Below are 20,286 nucleotides of genomic sequence, written 5' to 3'. Positions count from 1 at the left end.
CAAATAAGTGAAATCACACGGTATTTTCCTTTCTCTGTGTGACTTATTTCACTGAGCATAGTACCCTTTACATCCACCCATGCTGTTGCAAACGGCAAGATTTCACTTTTTTGTGGCTGAGTAATATGCCATTGTGCGTGTTCCACATCTTCGTCCACTTGTCTATCCATGGTCACTCGGGCTGGTTCCATATCTTGACATTTTTTTAAAAGATTTTATTTATTAATTTTTAGAGAAAAAAGAAGAGAGGGAGAAAGAGAGGGACATCAGTGTGTGAGAGAGACATCCATCGATAGGTTGTCTCACGCACCTCCAGACGGGGACCTGGCCCACAACCCAGGCATGTACCCTGATGGGGAATCGAACCAGCGACCTTTCAGTTCGCAGGTTGTAGCTCAACCCACTGAGCCTCTCCACCCAGGGCCAGATCTTGATTCTTGTAAGCAATGCACTGATGCCTCTTTCAACTGTTGAGATTTAACTCTGTAATCACATCCTTCTTCCCCAGGGATCATTTATTTCTTGATTTTGAAGGTTTTTTTTTCTTTTCCTCCTTTGGGATAGTCCGAGCTCACAATCCTGGGACGAGATGGCTGAATCTTTCTTTTCTGAATTTGGCTTGTGGTGGTACCTAAGGGAGCTCCGAAAGGAAGAGTTCTGGAAGTTTAAGGAGCTCCTCCAGCAGGAGCCGCTGAGGCTCGGGCAGCAGCCCATCCCGTGGCCTGAGCTGAAGAAGGCCTCGAAAGAAGAGGTAGCAGGGCTGCTGCACAACCATTTCCCGGGCAGGCAGGCGTGGAAGGTCACGCTGAGCCTGTTTCTGCAGGTCAATCGGAAGGACCTCTGGACCACGGCTCGCGACGAGATCAGAGGTAAGTGTGTGCCGCAGGGGTGCGACCCGCGGGGGAGGGCGGGCCTGCCGGGAGCTTGCAACAGCAAAGGGGACATCGCCATTGAAGTAATGGTGACCCCTCCATCTATTAAGGGTGTGTTATGGCTCAAGAGGAGACTTGGAGGTGGTAGAAAAACTACGAGCCAATTCTGCCCGTAGGTGGGCCAGTGATGGACTGGGGGCGGGCAGTGTCTGGGACCAAATGGTGATCTCAACGACGTCCCCATTTTCCTGTCTCGAGATGAGTCTGTGCTATTACGGGAGATGACCTGGGACTTAGCGTCTGCTGGGATGGAATTCCATGTGGCAGTTGTCCATCCTTCTTCGTCTTTTGTTTTTAATCCTCACCTAGGACATGCTTGTTGATTTGAGAGAGAGACATATATACAGAGACATACAGAGGAAGATGGAGAGATGTCTCTAAAGTTCTCATTATTTTTTTAAAAAATTTAATTTTTTTTTAGAGAGATTGAGAGAAAGAGAGAAAGAAACATCAGTTTGTTGTTCCCACCTATTTACACATTCATTGGTTGATTCTTGCATGTGCCCTGACTGGGGATTGAACCCTTAACCCTGGTTTATGGGGACAAAGCTCTAACTGACTCAGCCACACCAACAAGGGCTCTCCCATCTTTATAAACAAAGCTTTCTCTGCCCCAGAGAGAGAAAGAGCATCTCTCCACCCCAAGGCTCTTTTCCAGTCATGCGTCCCTTAACAAAGCTGTCCCTGCCCTTTGCTGGGAAGACACCCAGAGGTGCCTCGCCTACTCTGGTGCTCATTTCTGCAGCACTGGGTGTGGTCCTTGGCGATGATTGAGGTTTTGTTTACCTGTTCTAATGTGTTCCCTTGGACATGGAAGGACCAGTTGAAAGAATGATGGTTTGCCCTGGCTGGTGTGGTTCAGTGGATTGAGTGCCGGCCTGTGAACCAAGGGGTAGCTGGTTCAATTCCCAGTCAGGGCACATGCCTGGGTTTGGGGCCAGGTCTCCAACTGGGAGTGTTCAAGAGGCAGCTGATTCATGTATCTCTCCTACATTACTGCTCCTCTTCCCCTCTTTCTCCCTCCCTTTCCCTCTCTCTAAAAGTAACTAAGTAAAATCGTAAAAAAATAAGATAAAATAAAATAAAAAAGAATGATGGTTCAAGGGCACATTTCTGAAATAAGGTGCAGTAGAAATCATCTAGACCTTATGGTTTCAGGTCAGGCAGATATAGGCTAGACCCAGACCCTGATATTTATTCACGAGCCCAAATTAGCCAAGTAGCATAAATTCCTTCAACGCTTTTTTTGTGAAGTGGGAGTGGAGGGAATCTTAATGGGTTCTTGAGGAGTAATAACAACATCCTCAACCCTGACTCCTGACAGAGCCTCCATATATGGCAGCTCTTACAGATTCTTTACCTGGGAGAGACAAACACCATATGGTTTCACTTGTAGATCATCATTTTTATGGCTGCATAATATTCCACACCTTCTTTATCTCATTATTCCTTCTCTTAGCTATTGTGAATGAGTGGGTTTTTTTTTTTTTTCTTTGTAGAAGTCTACCTTAGTGTCATTCAGAAGTGTTTTATAGTTTTCCTCGTTTATGTTTTGGACACTTTGTTCAGCTTATGCCTAAGTATTTTATTTTTAATTATAAAGGGGATCCTTCCTTTCATTTCATCTTCTATCTGGTTTCTCTTTGTACATATAAAGGAAACATTTCTGTATATTTTGTACTACAGTACATTACTAAATTATCTTATTATAGTAATATTTAGTTGGTTCTTTTGGATATCCCAGGTACATAATTATATCATCTGCTGATAGTACTCCTTTCTAATTTCATTCTTTAATTGTGTTGACTAGTATTATGAGAAATAGAGTGGTAAAAATGAGCATTCCCTGGCTTTAGGAATATATCTAGTTTTCCCACATTAAGTGTGGTGCTGGCTTTTGGGCTGATATATATCATGTTAAAGAAATGTTCTTTTATATCAGTATTTTCAGCACAAATGGGCATTGAATTTATAAAGCGACCAGTAGATCTTTTGATTGTCTTGTATTCTGTCCTCGTTAACGCAGATAAGCTCAACCCATACAAAAGTCACATGAAGGAAAAATTCCGTCGCGTGTGGGAAAGAGAAACCTGCCTTCCGGTGCCTGATGAGTTCTACAGGGAATCCGTAAAGAACGAATACGAACGGCTGAGAGGCGCCTATGAGGCCGAGGAGGCTGGGGAGCGCCCCGTCACCGTGGTCTTGCAGGGTATCGGAGGGATTGGAAAAACAACCCTTTTGAGGAAACTGATGTTGGAATGGGCAGAGGGAAACCTATGGAAGGAAAGATTCACGTTTGTCTTCTTCCTCGACGTCTCTGAAATGAACACTATCTCAGAGACGAGCTTGGTGGAGCTGCTCTCCAGGGACTGGCTGGAGGCTTCCGAGCCCATCGAAGACGCTTTCTCCGAGCCCGAGAGAATCCTGTTCGTGATGGATGGCTTCGAGGAGCTGAAATTCTACCCGGACCTCCAGCACCCGTGCAATGACTGGGGACAGCGGCACCCCACGCCCGTTATCCTCAGCAACCTGCTGCAGAAGGAGCTGCTCCCGGAGTCTTCCCTGCTGGTGTCCTTGGGGAACATGGGGATGAGGAGACATTTTTACTTGCTGCGGTCTCCCCAGTACATAGCCATGCCGGGGCTCTCCGAACACGCGAGGAGCCTGTATTTCTCCCACTTTTTCGGGGAGAGGGATAAAGCCACGAGAGCTTTGCAGTTCTTGCGAGGCCGGACCGCGCTGTTCACGTTATGCAACTTACCCCTCATGTGCTGGCTGGTGTGCTCGTGTCTGAAGTGGCAGCTGCAGCGAGGAGAAGAATTCAGCATCAGCTCGCAGACCTGCACTTCTCTGTACGTCTCCTTCTTCGCCAGCGCGCTCAGGTCAGGGCCCCAGAGCTGCCCGCCGAGGCAGAGCCGAGCCAGACTCAGAGGCCTGTGCGCCTTGGCGGCCGAAGGCATCTGGACGGACAGGTTCGCGTTTCAGCCTGGGGACCTCAGGAGGAACGGGGTCTCGGACCCCGACGCCTCCACGTGGGTGAGCGTGCGGCTTCTGCAGAGGAACGGGGACCGGGTCACCTTCCCCCACGCGTGCGTCCAGCAGTTCTGCGCCGCGCTGTGGTATTTGCTGAGATGGCCCCAGGACCAGCCCCCCGCGGCCATCAGAGGGGTGCCCCAGCTCGTGGAAGCAGCCATGACACTGGCCCCGGGCTACCTGCTGCAGACGGCGCTCTTCCTGTTCGGCTTGTCCACAGAGCGCGTGACCACCGCGCTGGAAAGCGCCCTGGGCTTCCCACTGTGCAGGGAGACCCAGCGGGAAATCGCCGACAGCCTCCGGAGCCTGAGTCAGGGCGAGGACGGCCAGGTCCTGGTGAGTCTCCACGACCTGTTCAACTGCCTCTTCGAGACCCAGGACGACGGGTTCACCACACAAGTGATGAATTTCTTCAAAGATATGGACCTTCATATCAGCGACGTGGACAACCTGATGGTCGCTGCCTTCTGCCTCAGACGTTCCCAGAAGCTGCAGAAACTTCACCTGACTCTGGAAGGTGTGTTTTCGGAGGCACCTGGAGCCGCCTTAAAGTAAGTGCTCTGGCCGTGCCCGCCCCTCCCCCACCGTGCCTGCAGCCTGCTCGGTCCCCGCTGGGCACCCCACGGATCCTTATACTTGTGTGCTTATAGCACCCAGTTTTTGTAATTGAATTTGCTAACTATGTGACTACGAGCAGTGACTTAGGAAGGTTTTCCATCTGTATAAACGTGGATGGACGTTTCAGCTCCTTCACGGGGCCAAGGTGAGGTTGGAAGGAAGGTATTATTAATATCATTATTTTTTTTTTTTTAGTCCTCACCCAAGGACATGCTTTTGATTTTTAACCTACAAGAGGGGAACGACGGGAGGGAGAGATGGAAAAAAACATTGATCGCCTGCCTCTTGTTCGCTCCCCAGCCGGGGCCCAAACCTTCAACCCAGGCATGTGCCCTGACTGGGAATCGAACCTGCAGCCTTTCAATTTATCAGATGATGACGTTCCAACCAATTGAGCCACCTGACCAGGGCAGGAAGGTAGTGGTTTTTACTGTTGCTGTGACTATGCTCCCCCACCCCCCACTCCGCCTCCCCAGCAGTATAGCATGTCTTTGTAACTCCACTGAGAAGTGACTCAGAAACTTGTGCCTGGTTTCCTCAGGATTTTTTTCCATGTGCTTTTCCTCTTTGCTGATTTTGAACTTTGTACCCTTTCATCAGGGTTCAGTTACCAGCTCACACCTCAGCTCTCAAAGCATTCCGCCTTTCACATTCGTGCTTTACATTTTTTTTTTTTTTATTTGCCCTGGCTGGTGTGGCTCAGTGGATTGAGCACTGGCCTGTGAACCAAAGGGTCGCCGGTTCAGTTCCCAGTCAGGACACATGCCTGGGTTATGGGCTAGGTCCCCAGTTGGGGACACACGAGAGACAACCACACATTGATGTTTCTCTCTCTCTCTCCCTCCCTAGCCCTCTCTCTAAAAATAAATAAATAAAATCTTTTTTAAAAAAGATTAAAATGTTTTTAAAATTTTAATTGAGGTTTAATGGACACGTAACAATATATTAGTTGCAGCTGTACAACATAATGATTCAATATTTGTATGTATTGCAAAGTGACCACAAGTCTAGTTCCTACTCATCACCATACATAATTACAGGTGTTTTTGTCTTGGGATGAGGACAGTTAAGATTTACTCTCCTAGCAACTTTAAATTCACGATACATTATTATTATTTTAAATTTTATGTATTGATTTGAGAGAGAGAGAGAAAGAGACATTAATTTGTTGTTCCACTTATCGATGCACTCATTGGTTACTTCTTATATGTATCCTGACCTGGGATTGAATCTGCAACCTTGGCATATCAGGTGATGCTCTAACCAACCGAGCTCCCTGGCAAGGCCATGTAATTGTTAACTATAGCCATCATGTTGTACATTACATCCCCGGGGCTTATTTATTTTTTTATTTCTTTAAATTTATTTATTTATATGTTTGTTTTTTTACTTTTAGAGAGGGGGGAAAGGAGAAAGAGAGAGAAAGAAACATCACTGTGTGGTTGCCTCTCACTTGCGCCCCCAACTGTGGGGACTCGACATGCAACCTAGTCATGTGCCCTGACTGGGAATTGAACCAGCGACACTTAGCTCGCAGGCCGACGCTCAATCCACTGAGCCACAGCAGCCAGGGCTCCCAGGACTTATTTATTTTACACCTGTACGGTCATGTTTTGGGGTACGGTTCCCCATTCACTGATGGATTGCCCAATACCAATCTTTGTTAACAATCGTCAGATAAAATTACCTAAAAGAGGAGGAAATGGAGGCAGAATAGGAGTGACTAGCTGGCGCAGGTCTGTAGCTAACACAAGGGGTTCAAAGGGGCTGTGATCGCATTGCTGCAGCCTCAGGGTCCACTTTCTCAAGCACCGCGCCATGTTGACTCAGTCTCCTTGGCTGCACCTCTCCCTATTCAGGGTGTCTGCCAGCTTGCAGGGGCTCTGGGAGCAGCGCCCTGCCTGTTCTGAGAATGTCTTGAGCTGAATAGAGCCACTGGAGTAACACAGTGTCTGTCCCCTCCTAGGAACAGCCAGAGTCTGTCCTACTGGCGGGACCTGTGCTCGGTGTTCAGCGCCAGCAGGGACTTGGAGGAGCTGGTCATGGACGGCTGCACCCTCAACGCCGCCGCCCACACGGTCCTCTGGAAAGCACTGGCCCAGCCCAGCTGCAGGCTGGAAAAGTTGGTGTAAGTCGGACGTATAAAAATACCAAAAACACGCAGGCATAGAAATAGACAAACGGTATACGTAAATGCATAAATATACCAAAAGAAAGTGTATGTGTAAATTTATAAACAGTATGTATAGATGCATAAATATACCATAAGTTATACAGACGTATAAATTATAAACAGTATATGTCAATGTGTAAATACACAAAAAGTATAAGTAGATATATAAAAATATCATATAATATGATTTTTAAAAGCTCAAATGCCAGCTGCCTTCACCACGTTCCAGGCCCCCAACAAATGTTCATTTCTTAGCCACCCCGTCACCATCTCTTTCTCTCATGAAGAGCTAAGAGCATGAAGAAGCTAATTTGCCCCCCCTTGTAGAAATACCCAGGGAAAGAAAGCAAATATTCTACGTGCGTCTTCTCTCTTGTTATTGTGTTATTTTAATTTACTTTAAAAAAGCATCTCCTGTTAAAAACTCTTTGTTTTTCAAGTGAAACAGACCCATTCCTTGGGATCACAGTCTCGCTTGGAGCGTTAATTCAGCGGTGGGCGTCTGCACGGGACGCGAGGTGCTGTTGTAGACCGAGGGGTGTGCACAGAGGCACAGACACAGTGTCTCTGTCCTCCTGGTGCTGAGGACTCACTGTGGGCAGGTCCCCTCCCTGCTAGTGGGCGTGGTGGCGTGTGGGCAAGGAGAGACTGGGAAGGCACTGGAGACACCCAAGCAGCAGAGCCTCGGTGCTCGTCTGCTGTCTGACGATCCCAAGAGAACTAAATAGGCGAGAGAAGCCAGATTTCCCAGGGCAGTGTCGTGAGCCTTAGCAGGGCGGGCAGGAAAAATCAGGTAAGACGTACCTTGCTTGGTGCTCAGGCTTCGCTGCGCGGGCTCTAATACCTCATCTTTTGTAGGTATCGTCATGCTTCCGGCGTTGGGAATGAGGTCAGCTTCTTTAAGGCCATTCTGCACAGCACTGCCCTGGTGTACCTGAACCTGCATGGCACCAGCCTGACCCGTGAAGAAGTCAGGAAGCTGTGTGAGGCCCTGAAACACCCCCTGTGCCACCTACAGCAGCTGATGTGAGTCGCAGGGTTGTCCGCGGTGAAAGATGTATTTTTTTCCACGTGGACTTGGCAGTTCGAATATGCCCACTTCTTTCCTGCATCAGCCGTGGACCCCCACATTCTTCACCCCTCCCACCTCAGTGTCTGCAGACGTCCTGGCAAGGGCAGACAGAGTCTAGCGGGCAAGGCGGCCTCTCAGCAGGGCCGTCTCATCCTTATCTGCTGCGCTACTCACTTGACTAAACTGCTCATGGACCCCTGACCTGACTCTTCTTGCTTCTGTCCTCAGCCAACCACACCAAAACGAGAACCCCAAATATTTTCCCCAGAAGATATTGATAAAAACGTAAAATGAGAAAACATATAATGACCACAGTCATAATCGTCTAATTGGGCTGATGACAAGATTGAGTCCAGAGAGGAAGTGACTGCTTTGCCTAAAACCATTTCTTCCTCTTAATAATGATCTGGGCCTGGCCATGATCTTCGGTTGGAATGTCATCCCATACGCTAAAATGTTGCGGGTTTGATCCCCAGTCAGGGCACATGCCTAGGTGGCAGGTCCAGTCCCCAGTGGGGGTGTGATCCGAGTTGCCTCTCCCCTGATTGGGTGAATTCTAGACAGCCTCAACCCATTTTTTTTCCCAGCAGAAAGGACAAAGAGAAGTAACAGAGGTAGCAGGAAACAAAACCAGCTAATTAAACCCATGGAGAACGCAGGCTCCCACCACCCCCGCTCCCCGCTCAGCATCGCTTCTGTGCAGTAACGATGGCAGGGACCATGGATCCGTGTGCCTGTCACGCTTCACAGAAGAAGGCAGCTTCCGTGCAGAGAGCTGCTTGCACATTCAGGCTTACTGTATGTAGGGCCTATTCATCGCTTGAGGGGCTCCCATATTATAACAATTCTTTTTTTAACTCTAGCGCTCTCTCCTCAATGGGAACTTAACAGAATTCCTCAGTATTTTGGCCCATTTCATGTTATGCCATTTGTATACAGTTAAAAAAATTCTTTAATTGTTGACACTATTATGTATATGGTTTTCTATATTATCTGTTAACCTAAGTATTAGGTATCGGATGTAGGAAACCAGGAGTACGTCGTATAGATATTTTAGCTGGAAACTTTGCCTCTTTGGGGCAGATCAAATGTTCTTTTGACCTCTGTTTGGTAATGGGGGTGAGAGGTCCTCAATATTCAGTTTCTCTAGCGCAGTAGTGCTCAACAGAGAGAGTTCTGTCCCTGTGGAAATGTCAGTGCCTGGAGACATTGTTTTCTTTTTAATTTCACCAGAAGATATAGTTATTGATTTGAGAGAGAGAGAGGAAGGGAGAAAGAGAAAAAGAAACATCAGTGTGAGAGAGAAACATCGATCAGTTGCTTCTCGTACACACCCTGATCCAGGGATCAAACCCACACCTAGTATGTGCCCTGACCGGGGATTGAACCCGTAACCCTTTGGTGTAGGGAAGGACACACCAAGCGACTGAACCACCAGCCAGGGAGGGAAACATTTTTAAGGGTCACAACCACATGGTGAGGGTGCTACTGCCATCTCGTGGTGGGAAGCCAGGGATGCTGTTCCACTTCCTGCTATGCACAGGATGGTCCCCACGCCAAAGACGCATCTGGCCCAAAATGAGCGTGGTCTTGCTCGCGAGATGCTTTGTTAAGCTGCATTAGGGCTCAGACCGGACGTTTCTCCATCTCAGAACTATTGACAAATAATCGGATAATCAGACTGAGTTCCAGGTAATCCTTCGCTGAGGAGTCCCTGGCCTCCACCCACGAGATGGCAGTTGCATCCCTCGCCCCAGATGCGACACCCACAAAAGTCTCCAGACGTGAGAAATGTGCCCTGGAAGTCAACAGTCACCCCTCCCGAGAACTGCTGGCTCAGACTGTGTCCTAGATTCAGTGGAAAGCAATCAAAGGTTAATAAGGAGAGTTATGTGATTACACTTGCTCTTTTTTAAAAAGTCTGGAATGTGGTCCTTGGATTGGCAGGTGTGAGGTTAGAAGCCAGGGTGTGGTCACGGCCAATTTTATTTATTTTTTAATCTTCAGCTGAGGACATGCTCATTGATTTCAGAGAAAGGGGGAAAAAGGGAGGGAGAGAGAGAGAGGGAGAGAAACATCCAGGGGTTGCCCGCTGTACACGCCCCAAGGAGGGACGGAACCCGCAATCCAGGCAGGTGCCCTGACGGGGCTCCAATGCGCAAACGCTTTCGGTTCACAGAACGATCGATGCTCCAACCAACGGAGCCACACCAGTCAGGGCCAATTAAAAAAATGTTTTTTTCAATTACTCTCAGCATATGATATTATATGAGTTTCAGGGGTACAGCATAGAGATTAGGCATTTATATAATTTACGAAGTGACCTCCCTGATAACTCTAGTACCCACCTGGCACCGAGCAGTTATTACAATATTATTGACTATATTCCCTGTGCTGGACTTTACGATGGTTTCGTAAATACCAATTTATAGTTCTTTTTTTTTTTCAGTTTCAAAGGTTTTTTTTTTTACTTTATTTTTATTGTTCGTGTTATTACAGATGTCCCCACCTTCCCCCCCCCCCCGCCCACCTCTGCCCAGCCCCCGCCCCCCGTCCCTCCGGCCGTCACCACGCTGTGTCTCTGGGTATGTTCTCTGGCGACCCCTTCCCCTTTCTCATCCAGCCCCAGAGCCCTCCCGTCCGGCGACCCCCCAGTCCGCCCCCCGTATGTGTGAGTCTGTGCCTGTTTGCCCATGAGCCCCGCGGGCCTCTGCCCACCTCTGACACGCGTCTCCCACGCAGGTTGGGGAGCTGCGACGTCACCGAGGACGCCTGTGCGGACATCGCCTCTTTCCTGACGCACACCCAGAGCCTGAAGCTGCTCTCCTTGATTGAGAACCCTTTGATGGACAAGGGCGCCAGGGCGCTGGGCGAGGCCCTGGCGCACCCATCCTGTGTCCTGGAGAAGCTGCTGTGAGTCCTTGGCGGGGGGAGGGTGGGGGACGCGTGTTCCCGGGACCCTCCACGGGCGGGCGCGGGCGAGGCCACCGAATGCTCGCGGAGGGGCAGAGAAGTGGGGCCGCAGGCCCGCCTGAGCGCTGGCTCCCCAGAGGCGCGAGGCTCTCAGGGGTCTGGCATTGGATTTGCGGCCCAGGAAATCCCTGTTGTCAGGGCGCGGAGGGACTGCGTCTACAGGTGTCCTGGGCGCTGGGCAGCGGAGAGCGTAACTCGGTCAGAAAATGGATCCACTTGACTCCTTTCAGGCTCAGGGCTTGATGGGCTCTGTGCTATCCTGGGACCCTCCTTCGTCTCCCGTCGCTGAGAGATAAGGGGCTGTGTCCTCTGAGGGGGCGTCGGGCCGGGAGAACAGCACAGGGCCCAGCTGATCTTCCCGTGAGGCTGCCCGAGAAAATCAGGGCTCATCCCGCAGACGCTGTGGTGCCTGAAAGTGGGGGCAGAGGCAGGAACACCCATGTGGAAGCGGATGGGTCGTCCAGAAGCAAAAGCAATGACCGAGTTTTTGCACGAGGCTTTGGAAAAACATCACCATGTAGAGCGTGAGCAGGCTGACGAGCGGAGTGTGTGTGTCTCCTTGCAGACTGAAGTTCTGTTGCCTCTCCTCTGTCGCCTGCGACTACCTCTCCCAAGCCTTCGTGAGCAACAAGTCCCTGACCCTTCTTGACCTGGGGTCCAATGTCCTGGAAGACGTGGGAGTGGCAAGCCTCTGTAAAATATCGACGTATCCATGCAGCGCCCTGGAGCACTTGTGGTAGGTCGGGCCGTGCTTTCCTCGGGGGTCCTTTCCTTTCCTTTCCTTCCCTTTCACTCTCTCCTTCCTTCCTTCCTTTTTTCTTTCCTTCTTCCTTCCTTCCTTCCTTCTTTCCTTCTTCCTTCTTTCCTTTTTTCTTTCCTTCTTTCTTTCTTCCTTCCTTCCTTCCTTCCTTTTTTCTTTCCTTCTTCCTTCCTTCCTTCCTTCCTTCCTTTTTTCTTTCCTTCTTCCTTCCTTCCTTCCTTCCTTCCTTCCTTTTTTCTTTCCTTCTTCCTTCCTTCCTTCCTTCCTTTTTTCTTTCCTTCTTTCTTTCTTCCTTCCTTCCTTCCTTTTTTCTTTCCTTCTTCCTTCCTTCCTTCCTTCCTTCCTTCCTTTTTTCTTTCCTTCTTCCTTCCTTCCTTCATTCCTTTTTTCTTTCCTTCTTCCTTCCTTCCTTCTTTCCTTTTTTCTTTCCTTCTTTCTTCCTTCCTTCCTTCCTTCCTTCATTCCTTTTTTCTTTCCTTCTTCCTTCCTTCCTTCCTTCCTTTTTTCTTTCCTTCTTCCTTCCTTCCTTCTTTCCTTTTTTCTTTCCTTCTTTCTTTCTTCCTTCCTTCCATCCTTCTTTCCTTCTTCCTTCCTTCCTTCTTTCCTTTTTTCTTTCCTTCTTTCTTTCTTCCTTCCTTCCATCCTTCTTTCCTTTTTTCTTTCCTTCTTCCTTCCTTCCTTCATTCCTTTTTTCTTTCCTTCTTCCTTCCTTCCTTCCTTCCTTTTTTCTTTCCTTCTTCCTTCCTTCCTTCCTTTTTTCTTTCCTTCTTTCTTTCTTTCTTCCTTCCTTCCTTCATTCCTTTTTTCTTTCCTTCCTTCCTTCCTTTTTTCTTCCTTCCTTCCTTCCTTCCTTCCTTCCTTCCTTCCTCTCTCTCTTCCCCCCCTCTTTCTTTCACTACTGGCACCCTGCAAAAGAAAGAGAGAGGGGGAGAGCATGGAGTCCGCTGAGAAAAGGCAAGGCTGACCGTTGACCTCGTCTGGTATGCCTAGAAGTGCCCAGTGGTGCACTGACATGTGTGTGTCTTAATCAAAGCACAAGTCAGGGCTTTTGGGACATGCTACTCTGTACTTGGGCCTCTGGGCTCAGGAAGACTGGAAATAGAGCCCTCAGTGCCCTAGACTAGTCAGGTGAACTTGCGAGGGGCCCTCACCCACCCCAAGGACAGCAGGAGCACCATCCATTTCTCCCGTAGGTACCAGAACTCCTGGGTAGGTGAGGAAAGGGGTAAATGAAACCCTCTGACGTCCCTGTTTCCATGGAAGTTGACTTTATAGTTTCATAAACATACATAGATACACCTGCACACACGTCTGCATACACATACACATGACTGTGAGGCTGCAACCGCGTGTTTGTGTATGTGTCGTGTTTCTCAATTTCGGCACTATTGACACTTGGCCCAGATCATGTTCTGTTATGGGGGGGCGGTGTACTGTCCTGGGATTTGTAGGATGTTTAACGGCATCCCTGGCTTCTTCCCAATAGATGTCAGTAGCACCCTGTCTCCTAGTGTCACAACCAAAAGTGTCCCCAGGCATTGCCAACATCCCCTGGGAGGGGTATGGACAGAAATAATCCCTGCATAAGAATCACAGATACGCATGCACACATCGCACACACATAGACACACACACGTGTTTAGTAAACATATACATATATGCGTATGTGTGCCCATATACTTGCACACATGTGAGACTTTGCACATGTGTATGTTATGTGTATCCACATGTATACAGACACATATGTTGGTGCATGATATGTTCTGTGGGGAGCTTAAATGCAGCAAAGAGACTGGGACATATTATAGAAAATATTCAGCCCTGGCTGGTGTGGCTCAGTGGGTTGCATAACAGCCTGTGAACCAAAAGGTCACTGGTTCGATTCCTAGTCAGGGCACATGCCTGTCCCCAGCTGAGGGTACACGAGAGGCAACCAATTGATATAGCTCTCACACATCAATGTTTCTCTCCCTCTAATTCTCCCTCCCTTTCCTTCTCTCTAAAAATAAATATAATATTTAAAAATAAGATATTCAAGGAAGTCCTGACCAAAAGGTGACATTTGTGTAGAGATTTGAAAGACATGTGAGGGTAGCCCTGCTGGTATTTGAGTCAAGAGCATCCCAACTCGGAAGAATAGCAAGGGCAGAGAGAGCATGAGGGTGGGAGAATTGCAGGGAAATCTGAGAGTTGGACTGAGAAGAAAGACTTGAGAACTTGTTGGATCTTTATTACCACCATAGTCACCATCACCATCATCACCACCATTACCACCACCATCACCACTATCACCATGCCTACTTGGCTATCATCATCACCACCATCATCATCACACAATCATCATCTCAGAAGAACTTGGGCATTTCATTCTTCATCAATAAATGAAAACAAGCCAAGGCATTCAGGGTTGGACCTCATGATCGTATCTGTGTGTGTGTGTGTGTGTGTGTGTGTGTGTGTATTTTCCCTGCAGGTTGGCAAGTTGCTACCTCACTCCTGCTTGCTGTGGTGACCTCTCTGCTATAATTATTTGCAACAAAAACCTAAAAACCCTGAAACTGAAGGACAACAGAATAGAAGATGCTGGCGTCAAAGAGTTATGTAAAGCTTTGAAGCATCCTAGCTGTAAACTGGAGAGTCTTGGGTGAGTGTTTACTGACTGTCTTTATGAGAGGGCATCCCTGTTTCCAGACGAGGAACAGCTGGATGATCAAAGGGACAGAAGGGAAGCAGGTTTCAGAACAAGTGTGCCTGGAATCATCTGAGTAAAACGCTGTCCTGTGAGACCAGGGTTTCCAATCTTGGCATCCAGGCCTGGAGAGGCCTTCGCTGTGATAGGGAGGCTGGGGGTGTCCCGTGCACTGTAGGCTGGTGAGTGCATCCCTGGCCTCGTCCTACCCGCAATGCGCCAGTGGCATCCGCAGGTATGTAGAGCGTCTCCAGACATTGCCACGTGTCCCCAGTGGGCACAAGGGCCCCAGATGACAACCACTGGTCTGGACCGTCAAGTCTCCTGCTCAGCAGGCACCTCACGATGGTGGCCTTCCAGGCCCCCCAAAGCTGCGGCGGTTTATCGGGGTGTCCCCCGTTGCAGGCTGGACATGTGCGAGCTCACCCCTGCCTGCTGTGAGGACCTGGCCTCAGCGCTCACTGTCTGCACGTCACTGTGGAGCCTGAGCCTGGACGGTAACAGCCTGGACCACGACGGGGTGGCGCTGCTGTGCGAGGCCCTGAGCCACCCGGACTGTGCGCTGCGGCTGCTCGGGTGAGTGACGCTCCCCTTGGCGGTGAGCGATCTCGGGATGGCGTGCGTCCCCCGGGCGGGCTTGCTGAGCTTCGGGGCAGCTGGCGTTTGGGCTGCGGAGTTCTTCGCGGCACGTGGGGCAGCGTCCCGGGCCTCACCTGCACTTGACGTGACCAGAGCCCCTCCCTGCAGCCCTGACTGGCAAACGTGGACACTTCAAATGTGCTAAGAGGCTTGATCTCAACCACTCTAGCCCCGAGAAAGAAATGGTAATTACGTGACGTGACGAAGGTCATCCTATTGCAAAACGTAGATGTAGCAAAGCGGCGCGTTGGACACCTTCAACTCATACCGTCGCACCCCACAAAAACGAATTAGTTTTTTAAAAACTGGCTATCGCATTTGTTCCCCGAAACTAAAACCAATGTCCCCAGACATTGCCCAGCGTACCCTGAGAGGCACAATGGCCCCTGGTGAGAACCAGGTCCTTCCTGTTGCAGAAATTGCGTCTTCTGCTTCCATTGCCCCCAAAGATACGATCCCAGCCCAGAGTGGAAGGGGGTCTGGGAGCAGGCGAGCAGAGTCCTGACCAGGGCCGCAGTTAGGGCTGTCCCGCACGTGCGTGTGCCCTGAGAGCGTGGAGAATAAACACCCGGAGAGCATTTGAAACCCTCCCACCTCCTGGGGGAACAGATGGCGCATTCACATCCCACAGGGGAGAGTCACGCTTTCCCTCCACCTCCAGTGCAGTTCTTCCGGTCACTTCTAGGGACAAATGGCATTGGGACGTGGAGAGGCCAAATGTTTCTGTCTTCCCAGGCTGAACAGATACTCGTTTGAGGAGAGAACGCAGCTTCTGCTGAAGGCTGTGGAGGAGAAACAGCCCCACCTGAGGATCGTACATCATCAGCCCTGGGACACCGAGGAGAACAGGATGAGGGGCGTGATCATCTGACCCGGGATGCCCTGCAGGAGTCTCCTCGGTCACTGCGGGCGTCCCTTCTTCTGGCACATCCAGTCCCGGAAACAGTCTGGCCCGGCGGCGGGGCCGCGAATTCTGGGGATTCACAGGGTTCTAGCGAAATACAGTAACTGTGGGCCATGGGTTGTGTGAACACGCTGTCTGAGCCGGAGACCTCTGTCCCCGTCCCCACGACCCCCATCCGACCTTGTAATATTTAGAACAGACACAATAAAGGGACACGCACTTTGGAAAGCACGCTCTTGCCGTCTTCCTCGATGTCTTGGGTTGCAGGGGCCTGGGTGTGAGGGAACCACCATCCTCTCGCACTTCTGACTTAGAAGTGATGTGGGAATGTGTCCATCAATTTTAGATTTTATTATTATCTCTACATCTAACACCCACCCAAATATTCCATTTTTTGTTTGTGAGTATCTGAAGTTAGATTTTTTAAAAATCCTCACTCATGTTTATGGATTTGAGAGAGAAAGAGAGAGAGAGACATCAATTGGTTGTCTCCCATACACACCCTGGCTAGGGATCGAACCCACAACCTTTAGGTGTACAGGACGATGCTCCTACCAACTACGCCACCGAGCCAAGGCAAGTTAGATTTTTTTAAATTAAATTTATTGAGGCAACATCAGTTAATAACATTAACTACATTTCGGGTGTACATTACGATTTGATATCTGCCTGCTCTATCGTGTGTGTGCTCTGCAGTCTACATGAGCCGGACCCCCTTTACCAAGTTTGCCCTCCCCCACTCCCTTTCTCCTCTGTTGTCTGGACCTGGGAGTTTGGTTTTGGTTTTGTTAGTTTCTTTGTTCCTTTTTTATCTTACATTCCACATGTGAGTGAAATAACGATGTTCATTTGTCCTTTTCCATCCGACTTATTTCACTTAGCATCGTACTCAAGATCCGTCCATGCTGTCATCAAAAACAGTGCTTTATCTTTCTTATGTCCGAATAATATTTCATTGTGTGCATGGTGTGTGTGTGTGTGTGTACATATGTATACAAAGTGGGGCAAAAGTGGGTGTACAGTTGTTCGTATGGAAAATAATAATTAACAAATAGTAGAAGAATCAATCTGTTTTATGTACTCACAACTGTACACCCACTTTTGCCCCGCCCTGTGTGCACACACGCACCACGTCATCTTTATTCCTCCACGGATGGGTGCTCAGGTGGCTTCCATGTCTTGCCCATTGTAAATAATGTGGTAATGAACATAGGGGTACATATATTTTTAAAAATTTTTATTGAAAAAATAACAAAACAAAAGATTTTTATTGATTTTTATTGGGGTTACATTGGTTAATAAATTTATGCAGGTTTCAGGGGTGCAATTCTCTACTACATCACCTGTATAGCGTGCTGTGTGCTCACCACCCCCCGTGAAGTCTCCTCCCGTTACTAATTATACCTCCCTTTACCCTCTTCTGCCTCCCCCACCGCCTTCCCCTCTGGGCATCACCATATTCTTGTCTGTGTCTATGTGTTTTTTAATTTGTTTAATCCATTCACCTTTTACCCCAGCCCCCAACCCCCTCCCCTCTGATGGCTGTCAGTCTGTTGTCTGTATCTATGAGACAGTTTATTTTGTTCATTAGATTCCACGTATGAGTGAGATCATATGGTATTTGTCTTTTCCTGACTGGCTTATCTCACTCAGCATAAATACACTCCAGGTCCATCCATGCTGTTGCAAAGGTAAGAGCTCCTTTTTCAAGGCCGAGTAGTATTCCATTGTGTAAACGTATCACCGCTTTCTTATCCACTCCTCTACTGAGGGGCAAGATTGTCTTCCCTGCTCTACCTGCCCCTCCTGGGGAGGCTGCCTTTATGATCCGCAAACTGATGTTTGGGTGACCAGAGGGTAGGTGTGTCCAGGCTGTCCCAGTCGCCTAGTCTCAGGGCACCACCACCGTGGCGGGAGGATGTGGCAGGAGGGGAGGAGCCAGGTTTGCGAGCTTCCAGCTGCTCCTTTGAGTCTGCACCATAGTGCCCTAAGTGCCGCAGTGGGGGAGGTCTCACACATTTCCTCGGCTGCCGAGTTCTGCTGCAGTGGGGGTGGAGGGAGCCGGATCCTTGGGCAGTGAGGTGCCCCTCTTCCCCCACTCTATGCCATAGTGAGGGGCTGCACCCTGGCTCCTCCACCCCTGCTGCTGTAGCTGGGGCTGCAGTGGCTTCCCCCTGCATCCGTGGGCACCGCCCCTGTCCTTCCCTTGTCCCGCCTTCCCTCTGCTTTCCAACACAGCCTCCTCCAGAAGATCTGATGTGTGGCGCTCTCCCGCGTGGTTGTGTGTTGAGCAGGGAAGTTGCTCAGTTACAGATGTTCGACTTTCAAATTTAAGGAGAGAGACAAAGGGGCCTTTCACTCTGATGTAAGGCTCATTTAACCCTCCAATATTTAGATTTTAGCTGTTTCTGGTCTAATAAACATTACATTTCCAAATCTCCACTCATCCTCTGGGGTAGGACACTGTAATGGCGTTTTAAAGATTCAGTATTATTGCCCTGGCCGAGCCGCTCCGTTGGTCAGAGCGTCATCCCGATGCGCCAAGGCTGTGGGTTCAGTGCCCGGGCAGGGCACATACAAGAATCAACCAATGATGCATCAGCACATGGAACAACAAGTCAGTGTATCTCTCTCTTTCTCTATCTAAAAACCATCAATCAATAATTTTTAAAATTCACTATTCTTTTTCAAATGTGTCTACCCAGTCTAATGTTTTCTTTTTCAAACATACATAAATACCTCAGTCATAATTAAACTCACCTGTTTTCTCCTTTGCCTCTACATATATTTATGCTTTATTGACTTTATATAGCATTTTATTTTTGTTGAGTGTATTTTTAAAACTTCTGATAAAATTCATTTTTTAGAGCAGTTTTAGGTTGACAGGAAAATTGAGAGGAAGAGAGAGATTTCCAATACACCCTCTGCTTCTACTCAGGCCCTAGTTAATCCCACCCTGTGGATATTATTGTTGCCATTGGAGAAACTGTAATCCTTATTCTAAAAATAGTATGAGCCCTGGCTGGTATTGCTCAGTGCATTGAGCGCCAGCCTGCGAACCAAAAGGTCACAGGTTCGATTCCCAGTCAGGGCACATGCCCGGGTTGTGGGCCAGCTCCCCAGTTGGGGGCGTGCAAGAGGCAACCACACAGTGATGTTTCTCTCCCTCTCTTTCTCTCTTCCTTTCCCTCTCTATAAAAATAAGTAAATGAACCAAAAGAGAAAAAAAAAAAAACACAAGCAATAAAAATAAACTCTTTTAAAATTTATGTTGAATATGTTGAATATCTGAGATTTTACTCCCTATGTTTTGTTCTAGGATTTTTATGGTTTCACAACTTACATTTAAGTCTTTTATCCATTTTGAGTTTATTTTGGTGTGTAGTGTAAGTTGGTGGTCTAGTTTCATTTTTCTGCATGTACCAAGCCAGTTTTCCCAAAACCATTTATTGAAGAGACTGTCTTTGCTCCATTGTATGCTGAGATAATTCACACCTGTTAGAATTGCTACAATCAATACATTAACAATCAACAAGTGCTGGCGAGGATGTGGAGAAAAGGGAACCCTAATGCACTGTTGGTCAGAAGGCAGATTGGAGCAACCACTGAGGAAAACAATATGGAGCAACCTTAAAATATTAAAAATGGAACTGCCTTTTGATCCAGTGATTTCACTTCTGGGATTATACTCCAAAGATCCCAAAACACCAATATAAAAAAAAATATATGCACCCCTATGTTCATAGCAGCGCTGTTTATGATGGCCAAGGTCTGGAAACAGCCTAACGGCCCACCAGTGGATGAGTGGGTAAAAGAGCCGTGCTACATCTACATAATGGAATACTACACAGCAGTTAAAAAGGAATGCTTACATTTTGCTACAGCATGGAAGTACCTGGAGTAAATTATACTAATGAATTAAGCCAGTCACAGAAAGACAAGTACCATATGACGTCACTTATTTGTGGAATCTGGTAAACACAGTAAACTAAGGAACAAGATTGTAACAGAGGCTTAGGTCCGTGGAACAGACTGACAGCTGCGGAAAGGGGGAGGGGAGAACAGGGTGCAAGGTGGTGAAGGGATTAACCAGAGAACATTTATGCACAGCCATGGACACTGACAAGAACGGGGGATTGGCTCGGGGTGGGGAGAGGGTGGGCTCCGTGAGGGAGGGGAAGAGGATAAAAGTGGGAAAGACTGTTACAGCTTAAACAATAAAAAATTATAATTATCTTCTAAGTGAATTCATAATTTCTGTTAACATGCAATAAGTTATTAACATTATTCTAAATGAATTAATCATTCTTCAAGCTGTTTTATTCCTTGTACGGTAAATAGTTACAGCTATAACCCACAAACAAAATCGCTTTGGCGGTTCTCCCTAATTTGCAAGACTGTATACAATTTTGAATCCAAAATGTTAAGAGTCACTGAATAAAACACTCCCTGGGCCAGGACTCAGGGGGACAGCGTGACAGAGTTCTCGGTGC

General features: G+C 48.3%; 1 protein-coding gene across 1 annotated transcript; it reads left to right on the top strand.

Moving 5' to 3' along the window:
* Positions 1 to 589: 589 nt before the first annotated feature.
* On the top strand, positions 590 to 15,871 carry NLRP9 (NLR family pyrin domain containing 9). The gene is made up of 9 exons (XM_090260897.1): positions 590 to 869; positions 2,959 to 4,505; positions 6,533 to 6,711; positions 7,615 to 7,782; positions 10,571 to 10,741; positions 11,367 to 11,537; positions 14,035 to 14,205; positions 14,656 to 14,826; positions 15,625 to 15,871. The coding sequence occupies exons 1-9, from the start codon at positions 590 to 592 to the stop codon at positions 15,758 to 15,760; spliced, it is 2,994 nt and encodes a 997-aa protein (XP_090117023.1). The 3' UTR covers positions 15,761 to 15,871.
* Positions 15,872 to 20,286: the final 4,415 nt, after the last annotated feature.

Source organism: Furipterus horrens, unplaced genomic scaffold (genome assembly GCF_987537825.1).
Source record: "Furipterus horrens unplaced genomic scaffold, mFurHor1.1.pri manual_scaffold_13, whole genome shotgun sequence".
Classification (NCBI taxonomy): domain Eukaryota; kingdom Metazoa; phylum Chordata; class Mammalia; order Chiroptera; family Furipteridae; genus Furipterus; species Furipterus horrens.
Note: the sequence above shows the minus strand (reverse complement) of the source record. Positions and strands in the feature narration are given on the sequence as shown.

Coding starts and splice junctions, on each gene's coding strand:
- NLRP9 (XM_090260897.1), top strand. CDS start 590: ATGGCTGAATCTTTCTTTTCTGAATTTGGCTTGTGGTGGTACCTAAGG. Junction 870..2,958: donor GGCTCGCGACGAGATCAGAG/GTAAGTGTGTGC, acceptor TCGTTAACGCAG/ATAAGCTCAACCCATACAAA. Junction 4,506..6,532: donor TGTTTTCGGAGGCACCTGGA/GCCGCCTTAAAG, acceptor GGAGTAACACAG/TGTCTGTCCCCTCCTAGGAA.